The sequence below is a fragment of the Pelodiscus sinensis genome, chromosome 1 (genome assembly GCF_049634645.1).
Source record: "Pelodiscus sinensis isolate JC-2024 chromosome 1, ASM4963464v1, whole genome shotgun sequence".
In the NCBI taxonomy this organism is placed as follows: domain Eukaryota; kingdom Metazoa; phylum Chordata; order Testudines; family Trionychidae; genus Pelodiscus; species Pelodiscus sinensis.
The window spans coordinates 291,513,088-291,534,658 of NC_134711.1; the positions used below are offsets into that span (position 1 = coordinate 291,513,088).

At 45.2% G+C, this 21,571-nt stretch overlaps 1 protein-coding gene across 6 annotated transcripts in view; it reads right to left on the reverse strand.

Annotated features, from left to right (window-relative positions):
- Nucleotides 1-21,571, reverse strand: part of TMEM272 (transmembrane protein 272) — a 61,013-nt gene that overhangs the window by 4,005 nt on the left and 35,437 nt on the right. For 4 of the 6 annotated variants that reach the window (XM_025185565.2, XM_025185567.2, XM_025185564.2 and 1 more), the window contains 2 exons: nucleotides 12,038-12,097; nucleotides 5,638-5,720 (listed from right to left, as the gene is read on the reverse strand). In XM_025185565.2, the coding sequence (XP_025041350.1) occupies nucleotides 5,638-5,720; nucleotides 12,038-12,097 (143 nt within the window). The remainder of the gene's footprint in view (nucleotides 1-5,637; nucleotides 5,721-12,037; nucleotides 12,098-21,571) is intronic. The other 2 variants (XM_025185575.2, XM_075919098.1) reach the window with 1 other exon arrangement.

Here is a 21,571-nt window from a genome sequence, read left to right on the forward strand (position 1 = left end):
AAGAAGCACTAGAGATCTTGGGAGATTTTGCAAAATAAGGGATGAAGGTAGCCCTGCTAAAGTTCAGGTAATCTTTCAAACATTTAGGTTCTAACTAACCTCTTGAGGAAATTTCCCAGAGAAACACGGACAAAAGGGAAACAAAGGATCAATTCCCTGTCATATACCTCATGAAAATATCTCCACTGAAATGAGTAGAACTATGTGCGAGAGTGAATGTGTGAGCAAGGTTCAGTCCAAACACCCTGATCCATAGGTTATCTTAGATAGCCTCCATTACCATGGAATCTGAGTGCCTCACTACAGATGATGGGTTTATTATCCTCACAGTACCATATGAAGTCCTCTTATCCCTACTTCGCAGATGCAAAACGAGGCCCAAATACTCAAAAGTACTTAGGCTTCTAACTTCCACTGATTTCCATCTATTTTAATTAATACTATTAAGTGGGGCAGATGTGAGCTGTGAGCCCTGGCTACCATCTGGGAAAGAGTGGGAAGATGTTGGGGCTTCTCATCTCAGGAGTCAGTGGGCTGGAGGGAAGCTGCCCCAATCCCAGCCTGGAGTGGGGTCCAGCTATCCAGCCCTCTAGAGGAGCTGGGAACAGCCAAGCACTAGCTGTGGGGCTTTCTTGTCAATTTTACGGCCCCTGCTTATACACAGACACTGTGTAACCCACACACCTAGGCTATGTCTACACTACACTGCTCTTCCGGAAAAAGCTACGCAAATTGTGAACCACAATTTGTATAGCTTTTTCCGCTTCTTTTTTCGGAAGAGGCTTTTCTGACATTTGGCCCGTCTACACTGGGCCAAATGTCGGGAAACCCCCTTTTTCAGAACATCCCTTCTTCCTCGTAAAACAAGGTTTACAGGGATGCTGAAAAAGTACATCTACTTTTCCGAAAAAAATGTCGGAAGAGCAGACGCGTTCCCTGGACGCGGCCAAATTTTTCAGTATCCCAGAAAAACTCTGTATGTAGATATAGCCCTAGTGTGGTTCATTGTCCCATGCGGTGGCACCTAGATTAGATCAAGAGCCTTATACAACGTAAGATAAGAGCCAGTTGGCTTTTAGTTCAAACAGTAGAGGCTCCTACACTAAGCTCCAGAGGTCCCACGTTCAAATCTGCCTGGTGGTGGTTACAACTGCATCACCCTAATTACCCCAACATAAGCCTTCTGCCTCTTACTGAGCTGGAGTTATTATGTTGGTGTAACAGGACACTTATATCAGCGGGAGGAAGACTGCAGTGTAGACAGTGACATAATTAGGTCAACATAAAGGCTATGTCTACTTGCCTATGCAAATGAAGTGCAGATTAGCATATTGCCATGCTTAATTTGCATAATTTATTCAAGCTGTTTTTGCACAAAAACAAGCAGTGTTGACGGGGGCTTTTTGCGCAAGATCCTTATGCCTCTCCAGATCATAAGGATCTTGCACAAAACAGGGTTTTTGCGCAAAACCCCCTTGTGCAAAAAGAGCTTCAATAAATTATGCAAATGAAGCATGGCAATATGCTAATCTGCATTTCATTTGCATAGGCACGGCCGGCAAAGCCAGCAGCGTAGACAAAGCCAAACTGTTTCTGCCAGTTTGTGTAGTGTAGATCAGCCCTAAGTATTGAATTTACCACCAATTTGGGGGTTGTACTGTGGTTCTTAATAGTCTGTCCTGAGCTGGTACTTACTTACTCTTGAGCCACTACAGGACAGCTTGGTAAGATCCCTCAGTGGCTATTAGCCAAGATGATCAGAGATGCAACCGCCTACCCTGGGTGTCTCTAGACCTCTGACTGCCAGAAGCAGGAACTAGATAAGAAATGGATCACTCAATATTGCTCTGTTCTGTTCATTCAATCTGAAGCATCTGTCACTGTCCATTGTGAGAAGACAGGATACTGGGATAGATGGACCATTGGTCTGACCCAGTATGGATATTCTTAAATTCTTATGCATGAGTCTAATCGAGAGCAGAATTCAATGGTTATATTTAAGCTGATAAACATAATGCTATTGATGGGCTATATTAAAACATGAAATATTCTAATCAAATTATTTTGATCAAGTAGGACATCACATTATAAAATATAGGTCCAATCCTGTTTCCATTGCAGCCAAAGATAGAACCCTGATTGTGTTTGGTAGGAGCAGTATTGGATCCCCTTACAGTGTCATTTTTAATGAGAACTGACTGCAGGCTAATCACTAATGTCTAGCACAATTTTATTACTAATTACAATTTTTATTGTAATCTCTGGCCAACAATATCAGGAGAGCCTCAGATGTTATTAGCAGTCACTGAGTTACGAAGCAGCTTTTGACATTGAATTTAGTTTGGTTTCAAGCAATCATATCAAAATGGTGGAAGTTTCCATTATTGGTGAGGGTCCCGGTTCATTACCATTAAAAACTCCCAATTATGATTTAATTTTCCTAAAGGAAAACTGAGCTGTTATTAAACTAACTCTCTGATTATGTTACTGCTTCAGGAAAGTCCAGCTGAGCAATCATATGACTGAGCGTTTAAGCAGTGGAATCATTCACTGCAAATGATTTTTAACAAGCTTAAGCACTTTCTTTTCCCTCATTCACATATTTTGCTGAGTTCAGCCCATTGGTGGGGGCTATTCATTTCTCACTCGTGGACCATATACTGAGTCTGTGCTGAGTAAATATAGGGTGTGTAGAAGCCTATTAACAAAAACGTTCTCTGCCTTTTTCCTCTTCATTGAACCTGGCCCCAAAAAAGGGGCAAGAAACATATCCAAGGGGAGCATAGCAGCAAGCTATGCTGCTGTTTTCAGATGAGACTGGCAGGCTTGGCCTCAAGAGACAGGTTTCTCGTGCCTGGAACATGAGTCTCTCACAGCAGGGGAATCCTACCTCAGTCAGATTCTCTTAGGAAAGGTGAGGGAGACTAAATAGAATAGCTAGTTGAGAAAAATAACATTCCATAGTCTGTAACCCTACCTGTGCCAGCAAGCAACTTTGTGAAATTGTTGGAGTGTCTGTCATAGGTTTTTGTTTGCAGTATAGATGGCACTACACAGTTATAGACTGTGTTACAGCATTACAGTCTCCATTGTTACCTGGGGTGTCACACAACTACTGGGGTACCCCTGACTGTCAGACAGCCATGCACTGGCACAATGAGATTTGTAGAGTAGCTCAGATCAGAGAAAGAGCTCCACTGTTTTTCTGTTCAGTATGGCTGTGTCTAAACTACACCCCTCTCTCAGTAGAGGGATGTAAATTAGACTTTTTGAAAGTGCAAATGAAGCGGAGATTTAAATATCCCGTGCTTCATTTGCATAATCGCGTCGTGGCGCTGTTTCAAACAAGCGCCATTTTGAAACTGAAAACGCAGTTTAGACACAGTTTTTTTCGACAACGGGGTGCTTTTTCGAAAGATCCTGTACTTAAAAAACGGGGAGTCTCTTCAGGAAAAGGGGAAGGGTCTGAGGAGTTTAGGGAGACTGTTAGAAGAGATAGGGTCCGATTCATTATTGCCCAGCACCCGGTACAGTCATTTCCACCAGAGAAAAGTGAGTACTTGGAGCATGTGAAATGCAACTGTTCTGATTTGATCATATTTTGCGCCCAACTTTTGCATTGGTGGGAGTAACTGCATACTGTGCAGAGCAAAGTGAGTAAGTTTCATTGACAGCTGAATTCCTCTCCTGTCAGCCTTCAAAGCAGGGGCAGACTCATTTCAGAACAGATGCTGTTTGTGCTTGTTACATTCAGTTTCTGTTGATTAAATAAAGGTACCTTTTGAATCTAGCTGTTATTTAAGTTTTTCAGTCCAGGACAAGAATCTTCGTTCTCTTTCTAGGGAGATTAGACTGCTAATACAGGATTTCCAGCCTTACAAAGTTATTGTGTCATTTACATGCAGTATATGATATTACATTAATCATGTATATCTGTGCTAGCCACTGAGATTGCTACCTGGTTCACCTGTCCTCACTGATAAAAGAAATAAAATGCAGCCAACCAGAAGCCATTGTCCTTTGTATGGCTCAGATGTTCGCTGTTGGTTGAGCTCCACAATCACTGTGTTCTCCTGAATGCAGTCATGGTACTGTATAGTGGGAAGTTGTTACTTTTTTGTGTTAACATCCATTTAATTATAATAAATCTATCACTTGATAGAATGTAAATGAAATCATTGTAGCAGAACATTTCCATGGGATCAATGCTTCTTGCTTCAGAGATAAAGGTGCCTATTTTGTGTTGCAGCAAGGAATTATTACAACTCTCAATTAACCATAAGAATGTAATGTAAATTCTCAAGTATCCTGTCTGTGACGGGGCGGGACCCGCGTACCCCAGAGAAGCGGGCCCAACCCGCACTGACCCCGCGATCGCCCTATCGCTGATGGGGACGGCGCAGGGCTCGTTCGGGGCGTGCGCCCATTGTAGCGCGGCGGCGGCTCAGCTGAGCGGCGGGGCCGAGAGAGCCGCAAGGGAACGAGCGCGGGACGGCGAACGCAGGGGGCGGAGTCGGAGGGGTTCACGTCGGCTGACGTCACTGACGTCAGGCGTCTCCAACGTGGACGCGGGAAGTTTAAAGGGAGTAACGGAGGAGCCAGGGGAGAGAGGAGCAGGAGGAGCGAGGGCGGTTAGGAGAGGAACATCGAGAAACCAAAGGCGACTGAGGGCGGGGGGTAAGTAGCCCAGGGCAGGGCGCGGAGCCGGCGCACCGGTGGGTTGAGGGTCATTTACCCCTCCGGTGGGACAGGTCCTAGCGACCCTGTCCTTAGGGCCCTGGGCTGGGGTCCGGGAGAGAGGGTGGGCCCGGACCCCCCTCCCCGCACTTCCGTGGTTGTAAGTTCGTGGTCACGGAGAAAGGGGACGATAACTGAGGACACAAAGGGGAAATAGGGAAGGGGGCCGGACGAACCCCCACACTGTCTGAACACAGCTCACTTAAAATATCTACTTTATGTTGAGAGAGGTTGTGCATCTGTCTGTGTGTCTGTCTGTCCATCTGTTTGTCTATTTGTCCAAGAACTCCTCTTAAATGGTAAGAGCTAGGACTACCAAATTTGGTAAACAGCTTCCTTTTATCATAACTTAAAGCCAAGTCAGGGTTTGGTTGTACCAGGGTTATGGGATGTGTGTGGAATGTGACTATTTCTCATCAAACAGAAAGGGAGAGCTATGATAGCAGGAACAGCTACAGTCTGAATGACCACAGTGGGGGGGGGGGGGGGCGTGGAGGGGAACAAGCTCATGGGACAGTTGTACTCCTGAATACCCACAGGGAGGCAGCAAGTGCTACAGCTTTGGGGAGCAGTTACCAGAGCCTGGTCCCAGGGAGCAGCCAGTGGCTGGGGTGCACGGCCCTACCACCCTGGACCGGCCCCAGGGAGCAGCCAGTAGCCAGGCTGTGTGGCCCTGTGCCCTGAGCCCCTCCTCACCCCCCAACCCTGACTCCTGCACACCCCACACCCCCAGATCCCTATCCTGAGCCCCCCACATCCCCAAGCTCCTGCCCTGACTCCTGCACACACACTCCAGCCCCCTGCCCTGAAGGACCCAAGTAATGCCGGGTAAATCTTCTAGTTCTTTATAATGTCAAAATCTTGGCACATAAAACATTTTTCATATACAATGCACAGTACCTTTAAACTGCCGACAACACCACCCACCAACAGATATAAGGGAATTAGTGGTTGAAGTGGGCAGTCTTCCAAAAACTTCATTCCTGAATACCAAAAATATAACATTGTTTATTATCTCAAGTGGCCAAAATGACGGTATATGCTTTATGGAAAAAGTAAAGATGAAATAAATGCAGTGTAGTGCTCATACATAAGCTGCTGATCCAATGAACATTAAGGGCAGTGGGACTGAATTAAATGGGCATTGCATCAGACACGCCACAAATGAGGATAATGAACAATTAAAAAGGCAGGGAAAGGAAGAAATAGAATAAAGGTCACAATATCAAGATTATGGGGTTTCTCATTTGGGCCAGGTGCATGTTTTATGGCTCTGTTCATTTTTTGTGAAGTGCATTATTAAAATATAGAGCTGGTCACAAACAAACTCATTCCTGACAGCTCATCTGTCTAGCTTCTCAGCAACCTGTGACCCAAGAGCCTCAGAGTTTGGGAGCAATCCTATGGCTTCCTGGCTCTACTACAGTCTAGACAAAGCACAGGAAATGTGCTGTCAGGAACAATCCTGCATGCTCAGGGAGATGAACTCTGAGCTAAAGGTTCATTTCATCTCGAGCTTTGATTTTTGGAATTTTTAATGACAACAATTCATTCCTACTTGTTAAAATTTTAAAGTAGATAAATAACCAAGTGGTTGACATGATCTCAAATTTCTGTTGTTAGGAAATATGGGTGGTTTTCCCATGAATATTACTCTGCATAGTTACAGATTTGTAAACATTAAAAAAACAGCTAGCAATTATCTCTTTGACCAGGGCCAAAATGACTGGATGCTCATCAGTAAGGTCCTACCAAATTCATAGTCTATATCAGTAATTTCACAATCAGAGCATTTAAAAAATCTTGAATGTTATGGTTTGAGATATTGAAATACTAAATGTCACTGTGTTATAATTATGGAGGTCCTGACCCAAACAATAGTCAGGCAGGGAGTCACAGGGTATTGTAGGGGGCTGTGCACATTGCCACCCTTACTTCTACACTGCCTTCAGAGCATGACAGCTGGAGAGTGGCAGCTGCTGGCTAGGAACTCAGCTTTGAAGGCAGTGCCTCTGCCAGCAATAGTGGAGAAGTAAGAGTGGCAATATTACATCCTGCCACCCTTCTGTGCTGCTGCTGGCAACAGTGCTGCCTTTAAAACTGGGTGGCTGGAGAGCTGCAGCCTCTGCCAGCTCTGAGGGCAGTGCTCCCACTAGCAGCAGCACAGAAGAAAGGGTGACAATACCATACCATTCCACCCTTACCCTCTCACTGCTGCTGACAATAGTGCTGCCTTCTGGGCTGAGTGCCTGGCCAGCAGCCACCACTCTGTGGCTGCCTAGCTCTGAACAGTGGCAATACCATGACCCCCCCCCCCTCCGCCCCAGACAATAACCTGATTTCACAGGGGAGACCAGATTTTAAGGTCTTGGATGTGTTTTCCATGGCCGTGAATTTGGTAGGGCCCTACACATGAATAACTAGATCAACAGAAATCAAGTCATTGTGAGAGATCATTGTAACAGAATGTTAAGAGAATCTGAGCCCGTTGCTTGGATAATAAATGTCTGCGTGTCTCCTGTGAAATTTCATTTTCCTCAAAATGCTTTCGCAGATACGGAGCTGTCAGAAACCATTATCCTGTGACAACACAGTATTACGCTGACAGTCTCTCCTAATTTTGGCAAGAACTCAGCATCAGATGTGGGAAGTTACTGACAACTCTAGACTAATGCCATAGAATAAATGCCACATTTTCATCTCAAAGTTTCATATATTAAAATCTATTACTGGGAGGGGATATTAAAAAGCAAAAGGTCAGATTCTAGCCTCTACTCCATTTTTGAAGGCCGGCTGCCAATGTGTAAATGGTGCCAAGTGTAAACATCATTTCTCTGCATTAGCCTGCATCCCTGAAGCCTCATTCACCCTACCAGTACTCACCCGTGAGATAGGCAAACAGTTTTAAGTTATAGCCAGCCCAGGTTTATGTAAGAGCTCAGTCAGGAGAAGTTTTCAAGATGTGCTGGATCAATGCATCTCCTGGCTGTCTGGGACACATAGGCTATGTCTAGACTGGCATGATTTTCCAGAAATGCTTTTAACGGAAAAGTTTTCCGTTAAAAGCATTTGCGGAAAAGAGCATCTAGATTGGTGCATAATTGGCTGGATAACCGTAGTCAGAGAGTGGTTGTTAACGGTTCTAAATCCTGCTGGAAAGGGATAACAAGTGGAGTTCCTCAAGGGTCTGTTTTGGGACCCATACTGTTCAATATCTTCATCAATGATGTAGATATTGGGATAGAGAGTACGCTTATTAAGTTTGCAGATGATACCAAACTGGGTGGGGTTGCGACTTCTTTGGAGGATAGGGACATAATTCAGAATGACCTTAGCAAGTTAGAGAAATGGTCGGAGGTAAACAGGATGAGGTTTAATAAAGAGAAATGCAAAGTGCTCCACTTAGGAAGGAACAATCCGTTCCATACATACAAGATGGGAAGCGACTGTCTAGGAAGGAGCATGGCGGAAAGGGATCTAGGGGTCATAGTGGACCACAAGTTGAATATGAGTCAACAGTGTGATGCTGTTGCAAAAAAAGCAAATATGATTCTAGGTTGTATCAACAGGTGTGTTGTAAGCAAAACTCGTGAAGTCATTCTGCCGCTCTACTCTGCACTAGTTAGGCCTCAGCTGGAGTACTGTGTCCAGTTCTGGGCGCCACATTTCAAGAAAGATGTGGAGAAATTGGAAAGGGTACAGAGAAGAGCGACAAGAATGATTAAAGGTTTAGAGAACATGACCTATGAAGCCAGGCTTCATGAACTGGGCTTGTTTAGTTTGGAAAAAAGAAGATTAAGGGGGGACATGATAGCGGCTTTCAAATATCTAAAAGGGTGTCACAAGGAGGAAGGAGAAAATTTGTTCCTCTTGGTTTCTGAGGACAGGACAAGGAGTAATGGGCTTAAAGTGCAGCAGGGGAGGTTTAGATTGGACATTAGGAAAAAATTCCTAACTGTCAGGGTGGTCAAATATTGGAATAAATTGCCAAGGGAGGTGGTGGAATCTCCCTCTCTGGAGATATTTAAGAACAGGTTAGATAGACATCTGTCAGGGATGGTGTAGACGGAGCTTGATCCTGCCTTGAGGGCGGGGGGCTGGACTCGATGACCTCTCGAGGTCCCTTCCAGTCCTATGATTCTATGATTCTATGATTCTATGATTGGCACGGACGCTTTTCCGCAAAAGCACTTTTTGCAGAAAAGCGTCCGTGCCAATCTAGACATGCTTTTGGGCAAAAAAGCCCCGATCGCCATTTTCGCAATCGGAGCTTTTTTGCTTAAAACAAATCTGAGCTGTTTACACTGGCCCTTTTGCCCAGATGGGAGCAGCATAGTATTTCCGCAAGAAGCACTGATTTCTTACATGAGATCGTCAGTGTTCTTGCGGAAATTCAAGCAGTCAGTGTAGACAGCTGGCAAGTTTTTCCACAAAAGCAGCTGCTTTTGCGGAAAAACTTGCCAGTCTAGACACAGCCATAGTCTCTGCAGTAGCACTTTAGCTCAACAGTAGCAATTTTGGGCTGTGCTGGTATCCAATGAGCATTGAGCTAAGGCCAGGAGCAGCATAGATGCTTAGCTGAATCTGGCTTATAATTATAGGTTATGTCTATGCTGGAGCTGGCAGTGTAATTTCCAGTTTGGGTACACTACAAGTATAGCCTGGGTGGTGTTAGCAGAGGGATGGGCCAGTTGTCTAAGTACAATCCCATCTGAGACTCTGTGCGCATACTCAGGGGGAGAAGGGAAGGCTTAGCCCCTCTCACTGTCACAGCTACACTTCTATTTTTAACATACTAGCAGAGCTAGCCTGAGCTAGACAACCCAAGCTGAAAATCATCTCTCCAGTGTAGACATATCCAGAGTGCATGGCAATAATGCTTAATGGTACTATCTTCGTAACAAAAAGAAGATCCAGATTGCCATAGCCATACCTTTGCCTCTATTTGATTCTTTTAGCTACTGTGGTGCCAAGGCTCTATGCCAGAGCTGCAGTGCTGGAACCCTCTGGTCAATGAAGCAGCAATCAAGTCTAAGGCCAGGTCTGCACTAGACTCAGAAGGCCAGCTGGAGTCAATATACATTAAGCCAAGCTGGGTGCGGTCTTCATGGTGGAAGGTCAATAGGAGCAAGTGCTCCCATTGGCTTCCCTTGCTTCTTACGTTTGTGAGGAGTACTGCCACTGGCCGGAAGTACTCTCAATGTTCTATTTACCAGGTCTTAGCTAGACCTGATAAATGGAACACCAGAAGATTGATCTCCAGTGCATAAGTAAAGACATGGCCTAAATAAACTCATAGACCAATACTGGCATTACAGGATAGTTAAGCCTGAAGAGCACATATCAAAAGCTTAAAGATAAAACAACATTACAGTGATATGGTCATTACCCCCAAAATAATCAGTATGAACCCAGGAAACTCAGAGTTATGATGAACTTGAAGAAATCTGGACATCTTAAGATTCAGAAGTGCACAACTGAGGCACCCAAACAATGCAAACCCTCCCCTGTACCTATGCTACACAATAGCTGTACTGCTACCATTAATGCCTTTTAGTATGCAAGTTAAATCAAACTTGCTTTTGAAGACACACTCACTAAAAGGTTGAATTTAGGTGCGTTAATTGTTCATTTCCATATTCACATTCAGTACAGTGAATTTTGTAATTTGGGAAGGAAATGATGTATTGTTCATGCATAACATAGCCATTGCTCTGGCTACATGACCCTCACTCCTGTAGTATCTAAATACATCTCAATCACTACAGGATTTTATTCTTGTGACACTCCTGTGAAGTAGAGAAGCACTACTCCCATTCTACAGATGGGGAACTGACCCATAGACTAAGAAAATTCTTCATGGTCACAGAGGATGTCTATGGTAAAACCAGGAACTGGATCCATATTTCTTACAGCTCACTCTTGTGTGCTATAGACTAGGCCATTCTTCCTACCTGAGTCCCTACTTTAAATGAAAACTCAACTCAGTTTTACTATGGAGTCTTGAACGGCATCTCCAGAATAAGGTTGTCTCTTGTTATGACACACTGTTCCCTTCCCTTCTTCCCTACTGACTGCTAAGAAAACAGACTGGTGGGACACCGAAGGGAGAGAGGTGAGGGTCTTTCGGATTTGGTTTCCTGTTCACAGGTTCTGCCCCTATTTGTGGTAGACTAAATCCATATTGAACATCCAGGAAAAAATACACCAGAACAGCTCGTCATTGAACTCTGTAATCCTGGGGATAGACAGGCAACCAGAAATCACTTTGCTGAAAATAGACCAAGAAGCAGGAGTATGAAATATGGTATTGGAGTACTCCTACTTCTTGGTTTTCATAGAAGTCCTTTAATTGAAATTGTTCCTGTAGTGCAACTAAGGGATCATATGAAAGAGCAACATTTGACTTTTTGTTTGTTTTGTTTGTATTAATACCCAAGTCCAGCTATATCCAGCCTTATTTATGCCTAGAGGCATTTGAATTGTGTTTGAAATTAATACTTTTTCAACTGCAGCCTGAATAGTGTGCAGTGGCTCAGAAAAAGCAGTTCACTTTTCTGGCTATTTGGAGGTGAACTCATATACTGGACATGTACTGTACAGTTCATTCTGTTTTGTTCACAAGTAATTCAATGACTTGCACAATACCATTTATTCAGGAGGCAAGTTCTGGATGAAATTGGAGTCAACAGGATTGTAAATGGGTAAGGCGAGCAGTATTTCACCACTAATTCAGTTTCCTGACATTGCTGTGAGGTAGATAAGAAAATTAAAAGAGACACATTTCATAGACGGAGAAATTTAAGAGGAGAGGTTTGACAGTATGGTCAAAACTATAGAAGGAGTCATTGTCAGAAATGAGATTAGAAGGCTGGAATTCCTGGTTCCCCATACAAATTGTTGCTGTGGTCATGAATCTGAAGCCTAAATATCATCCCAGAAACTTAAGGGGTGAAAAATAATAATGGAAGGGATGGTGTTTATTATTTGGCACCTGACTGTTCTACTCAGCATGCTTTTCCCACATAACTCCACCAATCTGCTTTGATAATGACCTGCACATCCCACGCTAGCTCAAGGGATTGCCAAGCTCTGTGGTGGTTTTATGATGTGGATAAACAGACATAGTGACAAATATTCAGCATATGAAGTGGCCAGCCATACGTGGTGACACCACCAATGTCAGGTACACTTGAGTCATAAATCAGATTCAAACTAATCTTTTACCAAGTGGCATTGCTACATGACTATATAGTACCTACAAGCACCTATCTTTAAACTTTTTTGATAGACCTCTTACCTGTAAAAGCCATGGACAGTGGTAAAGCAAGGAAAGCTAGAAGTCCAAAAATAAAGCATGCTGTAAAGAAACAAGAATGGGGGTTAGTCAGAAGTCAGTACAGGAGTGGCCCAAGGCCGGCTGCTGCAGCTGGCGCTCCAAGCGGGAATGCGTGATCAGCACCCCCGCCTGCAGGGCTGTCAATGGACTGACACCATTGGCGGGCGCCCCGGGCGGCGGCGCCCTAGGTGGCAACCGAGTCCATCTATAGCCACAGGCCACCCCTGTGTCAGTATATCAAAAGATACCCCAGTCTACTAAATATGTCCCACAGTGGTGGGCCACCCACAGCCCTCTGAGGTTCTGTGTATGGTCTGTGAGATATTTTGTTTACCGTTGCCTACATGTAGGGTTGCCAGATTCCACTGGTTTCCATCTGCGTAGCTTTTTTTCCTACCAATATTACTAAAGTGACATGCATGTAAAACAAGTGCATGTGAAGTGAGGTACATGCTGATTGCTGCACACAACATTGACTGTGAGAGCCGTACACTCTCTCTGCATCCAATCAAAGTGCTGCTATGGTTCAATCGGCACACAAATAGGTATTGGCATATCCTGTTCATAGATCTCCACGTGCTTCACAATGGAAAGTAAATACTATTATTATCTCACAGAAAGAGAAACTGAGGAAGGGGGTAATATCAATCACAGGCAGTTACAGAGCTGGGAACAGAACCTGGTCACCTGACTCTGAGTCTTTCGCCAATGTCTAACCTCTGGACAATGCTACCACCCCTACAGAGCTCTTGCGCAAAAAGGAGTTGTTCCTCATAGAAAGAGGAATATCTATACCACAAAAACCCCTTTGTTCTTTTGATTTACTGTAAATTTACTTGCGCAAAAATGCGCTTGAGGTGTGGACGCGCCGCGGGTTTTTGCGCAAAAACTCTGTAGTGTAGACGTAGCCTACATTAGCTTTATTAGCTGTGTACTGAGGTCTTGCACTTTACTCCTTCAGCCGCAAACATAGAGAATGTAACATACCCACTAGCTGAAATGGTGTGATGGTATTTTGAAATGAAGAAAGTACTTCTTTTTCTTCATTCCGTTCTGGGTTTTTTTTCTATACTATCCGCTCGTCCCAGCACAGCAATTCTCCCTCTCTCTCAATGGTCTGTAAAGAGGCCTAACACTTGGATAAGCTCTTTCAAATAGCAATCAGTGAAGTGCAAAATTGTTTTAATGAGAGGTTGTCTATAAAGGCTAAGTTCTATACCAAAACCTCTCACTGTTCCATTACCCAGACTATTATTCTAATGCACGGGAATAATTTTCATTAGAATTGGGTTGAACTCTAAATCCTAACCATGAATACTACTAGTTGCCTAGGTAACCCCGTTTACCTAACATTCCAGAGAGTACAGCTCAGGTGTTCAGTATTTGAGCTGAAGGTCTGGAGCTGTAAGTAAGCAAGTAGCACGACTATTGTAGTAGAATGTAGGTCAACTCTCACACTTCTATCTTCCCTCCCCAGCTCTCTCCTGCCCTCACCATGTGGGCAGAGAATAAAGAAAAACATAGGAAGAAGAATGATGATTCTTAAATGTGCAATGGATATTTTCTCTGAGCAGTTCTAAAGAAAAATACTTAAATAGACTCCAGTATACTCTATGAATGGCTTGGTGGGGCACATGTTCTTTTATAATTGCACATCTGGCACACAGGTGTTTGGTTTTGTATTTGCCTGTTTTCTATCCACTAGCCTGATTTTGGGGGAGGAAAGTGGCAGCAGGGACCACTCAGAGCTAGGGGAAAAGAAAGATAATGATTATGAATTCTCTTCCCAAAGCAGTCACTGGGAATGTATTTACTCATTAGTGCCCCATTCAGACTCATCCTCTGAGATCTCGCTTTGGAGGGGCAGATGTATGATCTGGGAATGTTTCCAGATTCATGTTTAACAAAAAGTGAGATACTCCACAATTGACTGTACAATTGGCACAGTTCTGTAGCTAGCCACAAAACTGTACAAGCAGCACTAAAGACTGTTCTCCCCGATACTTGTGGAGTTTTCCTCTAGTGGCATAGACAGATACTGGATGTTTTGTCTAGATTGCACTGCCCCTGACTGGACTTATGGGAAATTAATGGAAAGTTGGGAATCTAAATACCTTTGTGGATCTGAGCTATGTTGCCCAGGAAAATCTTGTTTTAACTGCAATACGCAAAGGTAGTGTAGACAGTGCCACACTCCTATAGCTGGGAACAACTCTGTATTTACAACAGTTCATGGAAGTGAAATGGGAACATTTTTGTGGGGGGACCATATGTCCTCACCGCTAGGCTACAGAAACCCACCCTCTAGGATCCAACCCCTCTTAGCAAATTGCAAGGAGCCTTAGTGTTCTGGGAGTATACTCATAAGACAAGGGAAGATAGCTGCATGATTTTCCAAGATTGGCCAAGAGGAAACTGTGTTCTGGGATGGAACCCATGCCTGGAGCCTGGGCAACTACTGAGTAGGAGGAGGCAGGTAGTGAAGAAAGTTCCTTGCTCTACATATGTCTCATTGGATTGCAGGGAAGATAAGAAGGTTGTTCCCATGTGTCTAGCACAAAAGAGGGCCCAGAAATGGAGAGGCCTGCAAGCATTGATGTGCAATCAGAAGAAAGCATCTGGGTTAGGTTCTGCATGCTCTCTGAACTCTGCCATGTCAACAGCAGAACTTGAATTGTGGGTGTGGATGCTGAATTTTCTGGCACCACAATGATTGACCATGGGCAGAGTGTAGTAGAGGGCTATGCCTAATAGTGGGCTAACCCTCCCTAACCTCAGCTAACTCTCCCCACCATGTCCCCAAGGCCAGGATGTGGCAGGTCTCACAGGTCCTTCAGTTGCCTGGGGTTTGGGGCTGTAGCCCAGCCAGGCTGGAGCAGCCCTCCGCCCACTCGATCCAGGTATGTGGCTAAACATAATGTTTAACTGGGTAATTTTTTAAATGTTATTTTACATCCCTAGCCCAAACGTCTCAAAACACAGTGTGCAGGATGGTGGCACAAGGGGATACCTACCCATCAATGTTCCCTTTAATATTTCCCATCCATGCACAGATTTTTTCCATCCATGTGCAGAATAAATGTGTTTATGTGCACAAATGTGTGTATGAATGTGCACCACCAGTAGACACAAAAAACCTAGGTGTGAGCACTTTGCTGATCAGCTGGGTGGCATTTGAATCTCTCCTGAGAGGCTGCACAAGGGCTCAGCTTTTTGCTTTAGGGGGGAAAGGAATGGCATGATCAGAAAGAATGGAATAATCACAGTGCATCTAAAACAAACATTCTTAGTGAGTACTCAAAATGCTGATGCAAGGAGACAAGTGATATACTGTGGCAGCTATATGCCAAAGTCACTTGCATGAGGAAAAGTTTGTAGTGCAGACGCCCTAAAAATGAGAGAAAGGAGAATGGCTTGGGGGTTTAATCTCTAGGTGTATGTCTACACTACAGGACTAAAATTGAATTAAGCTATGCAACTTGAGCTATGTCAATTGCATAGCTTAAGTCAAAATAGCTTAACTTGGTTTTGATGCTGTCTACACAGCAGGAAGTCGAAGGAAGAATACTTTTCCTTTGACTTTCCTTACTCCTTGTGAAATGAGTTACCATGAGTCAGAGTAAGAAGTCCTCCAGCTCGACATTATTTTGAAATAAAGGCTTATCAATTATTCTGAAATAACGCTGCTGTGTAGATGTATCCTAGGTAACCAGTTCAGTCACTGTAATATGTTTGACAGACAGGGAGACTTGGACACAGAGAGTAAGGGTTAAGTGACTTGCTCAAGAACAGCAAATAAGTCAGGGTATGTCTACACTACAAAGTTAGTTCGAACTAACAGACGTTAGTTCGAACAAACTTTCATAGGCGCTATACTAGCGCTCCGTTAGTTCGAACTTAATTTGAACTAACGGAGCGCTTAGTTCGAACTAGGTAATCCTCATTCCACGAGGATTAAGCCTAGTTCGAACTTACTAGTTCGAATTAAGGGCTGTGTAGACCCTTAATTCGAACTAGTGGGAGGCTAGCCCTCCCCAGGTTTCCCTGGTGGCCACTCTGGCCAACACCAGGGAAACTTGTCTGCCCCCCTCCCTGCCCCGGACCCCTTAAAGGGGCACGGGCTGGCTACGGTGCCCGTGCCAGGTGCAAGCCTGCCAGCACCCAGCCAGCAGACCCTGCACCTGGCACGGATCGAGCCACCCACCCGATGACCCCCAGCCCTCCCCCTCTTCCCGGGACCAGGCTGGCGGCTCCCGGGAGCTTGCCCGGGACCGCAAGAGGCGGGCACCCACCTGGGCTAGTGCAGACATCGTGGACCTTGTCCACGATCTCCGCACTAGGCACAGGAAAGTGGCCAGATAGGGCAGGCGAGCTGCCAGCCTGGCCACCCAGGAGCAGGTGTGCATGAAAATCAAGGGGGTCCACTGAGACCCCCGACCCTGAGCCCTGAGCTTACAATGGCCGTACTGGGTCAGACCAAAGGTCCATCTAGCCCAGTAGCCTGTCTGCCGACAGCGGCCAACCCTAGGGACCCTGGAGGGGATGGACCGAAGACAGTGACCATTTGTCTCATGCCATCCCTCTCCAGCCTTCCACAAACCTTGGGCAGGGACACCACTCCTACCCCCTGGCTAATAGCACTCCATGGACCCAACCTCCATGACTTGATCTCACGTCCCTTTAAACTCTGTTCTAGTTCTAGCCTTCACAGCCTCCTGCAGCAAGGAGTTCCACAGGTTGACTCTTTGCTTTGTGAAGAACAACTTTCTGTTACTAGTTTGAAGCTTGCTACCCATTCCTTTCCTTTGGTGTCCTCTAGTCCTTCTTTATGGGAACTAATGAAGAACTTTTCTGTATGCATCCTCTCCACCCCACTCATGCTTTTAGAGACCTCTATCCTGTCCCCCCTCCGTCTCCTCTTTTCTAAGCTGAAAAGTCCCGGTCTCTTTAGCCTCTCTTCATATGGGACCTGTTCCCAGCCCCTGATCATTGTAGTTGCCCTCCCCTCTCCCAGCCTCTCTCTTCCCCTCTCCCACCTCCTTTTCCCAGTCTCCCCCAGTTTTGTTCAATAAAGACAGATTCCATTTTTGAACACAATTGTCCTTTATTTTGTACATCAAGAAATGGGGCTAGGGAAGGGTAAGTGGAAGGAGGTGAGGGAGGAATGGGGTACGAGCCCCCAATGGGGAGGACTGGGCTGGCTCTGTGGGCTTCTGGGGGTGGAAGCTCTCCTGCAGTCCCCCAATTGCCCCCTCTCCCCAGATGGCAGCCTGCGGCAAGTGCAGCCAGGCTGATGGCCGAGTGGTGTGATGTGCCCAGTGGGGTAGTCCGGGCACTCCAAGCCAGGACTGCTTTGCAAGCGGGGCACCCCTGAGAACTGTCCGTCCGGGGTGGGGGTCGGGACCCTTTAAGCACAGCCCTCGGCTAACCTGAGACAGCATCTCCACGCTCTAAGTCCTCCTCTGATGCCCTGCCGGCACTGCTTCCGGCCATCCTTAAGCCTGGTTCAGGGTCCACTTAATGTGGACACGCTAGTTCGAATTAGCAAAATGCTAATTCAAACTAGTTTTTAGTTCTAGACGCGTTAGTTCGAATTAGCGCTGTAGTGTAGACGTACCCTCAGTGGCTTAGCTGGGAATTGAATGCACTTCTCTTGGTTCCCAGCAGATTAACTATGCTGTTCGTTTACAAAATATAATTAATGAGTTACCCTCACAATGGGGAGTTTTATTATGCTTATTTCCTGGATGAGGAAAACAGGTATATAGAGAAGTGAAGGGCTTTGATCAGAGATCACACAGGAACTTTGGTAGAGCCACGAACAGAATGCAGATTTCCTAACTCCTGGGCCTGTGTTTTAAATATAAAACCATCTTGAGTTTCTATCCTTGGCTGGCCATGACTGAATTCATTGCCCATTGGTAACTATTCTAGTGGTGTATGTTTAATGAACATAAGAACGGCCATACTGGGTCAGACCAAAGGTCCATCTAGCCCAGTATCCTGTCAGCTGACAGTGGCCAATACCAGATGCCCCAGAGGGAGGGATCACAACAGATAATCCTCATGTGATCCCTCCCCTGTCTCCCACTTCGAGAGAAACAGAGGCTAGGGACAACATTCCTACGCATCCCGACTAAAAGCCATTGATGGATGGGACCTAACGTCCATGAAATGAGTAAGTGGTCTTGGTGCAGACGCTAAGTGAGCATATATCCAGGCCACAACAAATATCAGCACAACTGTCAGTACAATAATTCCTCATTTAACACTATAGATATGTTTCAGAAAATGATCTGTATATTGGGCACCTGAGAATACAGCATGCAATTCTGAGCCCTTTAATAATAGAAAAAGGTCAATGAATGGGGTGGAATTCAAAGGACAGCAAGGAAACTTGAAGGGACTAACTAATGAGAAACGAAGTTAGATCTGATGAGTTTGGCTAAGCAATGACACACTAGTGGCTACATCTACACTGGCATGATTTTCTGGAAATGCTTTTAATGGAAAAGTTTTCCGTTAAAAGCATTTTCGGAAAAGCACGTCTAGATTGGCAGGACGCTTTTCTGGAAAAGCACTTTTTCTGGAAAATCTTCCGTGGCCAATCTAGACGCGCGGGTCCATTCAGTGTGGATGCTATCTTTCGAAAAAACAGATCGCTTTTTCAATGCATTTTGGCAGTGCGGACGCACTCTTTTGGAAGTTTTTTCCAAAGATCTCTTCTGGAAAAGCTTCTTCTGAAAGAAGCCTACAGTCTAGACGTAGCCTGAGTCTCTGAAGGGCATAGACACCCAAGAGGAAGATGAACTATTTGGAGTGGTCCTAGAGGTATAAATATAATACAACAAATGGGATGAAGTTGAGCAAAGGAAAGGTTACATTAGACATCAAGAAAAATATCCTATCGTGGGATTTGCTAGTGGGAAGTTGAGATGTTCCATCCTTGAACACTTTAAAAGTGGAGTAGAAACACTACCCTACAATATCCTGCAGAGAGCAGTCCTGAGCTGGAAAGAATGTGGATTCATAAAGCTAATAGGGCTTTCCCACCTGTAAACTTACATAACACTATGATAATATGCTGCAGCATATTTTGCAACTTAAAAGGAATCTGTTCAATAAGATTCTGATCCTGAAAATATGTAATTTGATGTAGACGAGTAGTCACACCAGGTGAAATGCACTCCTGTGCAGAGAGACACCATGAGACCTACGCATCTATTTTGAAGGCGCAAGAGGGACGTAAGTGGCAGTTAGGCCTTATGTTGGGGAGGGGGGCATGCATGTGTAAGAATTTTATCCATTGTGCATAATTTGTGTTAGTGTTTGCAGTATTGAGCCCTAAAATAATTCATGTATTCTCTACATAGTTCTGCAGGCTATCGGAATCTGTCAGGGTATGTCTACACTACAACGTTAATTCGAACTAAGCTAATTCGAACTAACGGATCCAGACTAAAAAACTAGTTCGAATTAGCGTTTTGCTTATTCGAACTAGCATGTCCACATTAAGTGGACCCTGAACCGGGCTTAAGGATGGCCGGAAGCAGTGCCGGCAGGGCATCAGAGAAGAACTTAGAGCGTGGAGCTGCTGTCTCAGGCTAGCCGAGGGCTGTGCTTAAAGGGTCCCGATCCCCACCCCGGACAGACAGTTCTCAGGGGTGCCCCACTTGCAAAGCAGTCCTGGCTTGGATTGCCTGGACTACCCACACTGGGCACATCACACCACTTGGCCATCAGCCCGGCTGCACTTGCCGCAGGCTGCCATCTGGAGAGAGGGGGCAATTGGGGGGCTGCAGGAGAGCTTCCACCCCCAGAAGCCTGCAGAGCCAGCCCAGTCCTCCCCATCGGGGGCTCGTGCCCCATTCCTCCCTCACCTCCTTCCACTTACCCTTCCCTAGCCCCTTTTCTTGATGTACAAAATAAAGGACAATTGTGTTCAAAAATGGAATCTGTCTTTATTGAACAAAACTGGGGGAGACTGGGAAAAGGAGGTGGGAGAGGGGAAGAGAGAGGCTGGGAGAGGGGAGGGCAACTAAAATGATCAGGGGCTGGGAACAGGTCCCATATGAAGAGAGGCTAAAGAGACTGGGACTTTTCAGCTTAGAAAAGAGGAGACGGAGGGGGGACAGGATAGAGGTCTCTAAAAGCATGAGTGGGGTGGAGAGGGTGCATACAGACAATTAAATTCGAACTAACAGAGCGCTAGTGTAGCGCCTATGAAAGTTAGTTCGAACTAACATCCGTTAGTTCGAACTAACTTTGTAGTGTAGACATACCCTCAGGTTACACAAGCGGGACCCACATCCGAATGTAGGTGGTGATGAGTATCCTATAACATTCAATGAGATTAGATCAGTGGTGGGCAACCTGGGGCCCAAGGGCCACATACTATGTGTGGTCCGTGGCTATAAGACCTTTTGTTTACCACTACCCATGCTCAGGGTTTCCAGATTCTGCTGGTTTTTGTCCGCGTAGTTTTTTCCTACCGGTATTACAAAAGTGACACGCACTTACAGGAGCACATGAAGCGAGGTGCCTGCTGATTGAACACAGCACTGACTATGAGAGCTGTGAGCTCCCACTGTATCCAATCAAAGCGCTGCTACCCTTCACAAATTCTAGGGACACCAGCGCAGTTAGCAAAACTGCCCTATCCCAGGAGACTGTTTGATTATGACAATCTTGCAGCCCGCTGAGATAAAGGAGCTCCCTCATGTGGCCCACTCACTAGTCTAGGTTGTCCCGCACTGGATTAGATACCTAGATTCCAAAACCAGAAGGAACCACTGTGATCACCTGCTCTGAGCTGTTGTATGACACAGGCCATAGACCTTCCTCAAAATTAGATGGTACCACAAATAGTCACCGGTATTTTCTGAAATGATACTCTTTAGTCTAGGCTTTCAATACCTAGGAGTCTCTGGCTCTCCCTGTCTCTTGATTTTAGGACTCCCTCTAAATTAAGTATATTGTTCATCAAGAAATCCCCTTTAAAATGGACTCAAAAGCAGGATGACATGAATATCCCTTCAGACTGCTTCATGACAAGCCCAGGACTGATGAATTGGCTGCGTGTCTGGGACACAAGCTGATCTTCCTTGATGAGTCTGAGACTTAAGCATACAGTGTGCGTACTTACACTCATTCTAAACCTTGGATTTCCTAATATAAGTTGCCTAAGGTTTGACAAAGAAATAAATAAAATCTATAGCTGGTCCTCTTACCCTTCCTGGCAAGGCTGCAATGCCAATGAAGGAACAATCCTGAGAAGCATGCTTTCTGCCCTTTTAATTCTTTTTAAGTCTGGATTTTTCCACAGCCCAATTTCTTCTTTATCCAGCTCCTCGTGTTCCTCTTCTCCTTTCTGTAAGAACTTAATAGTCCTTTATTTTGTGTGGAGAAGTAAAGCTAACCTAAAATGAGAGGGGAGTCGGGGGGAGCTTTGTACACCAGCCATTTGCTTCTACTCCATTAGTATTGATGAAGATG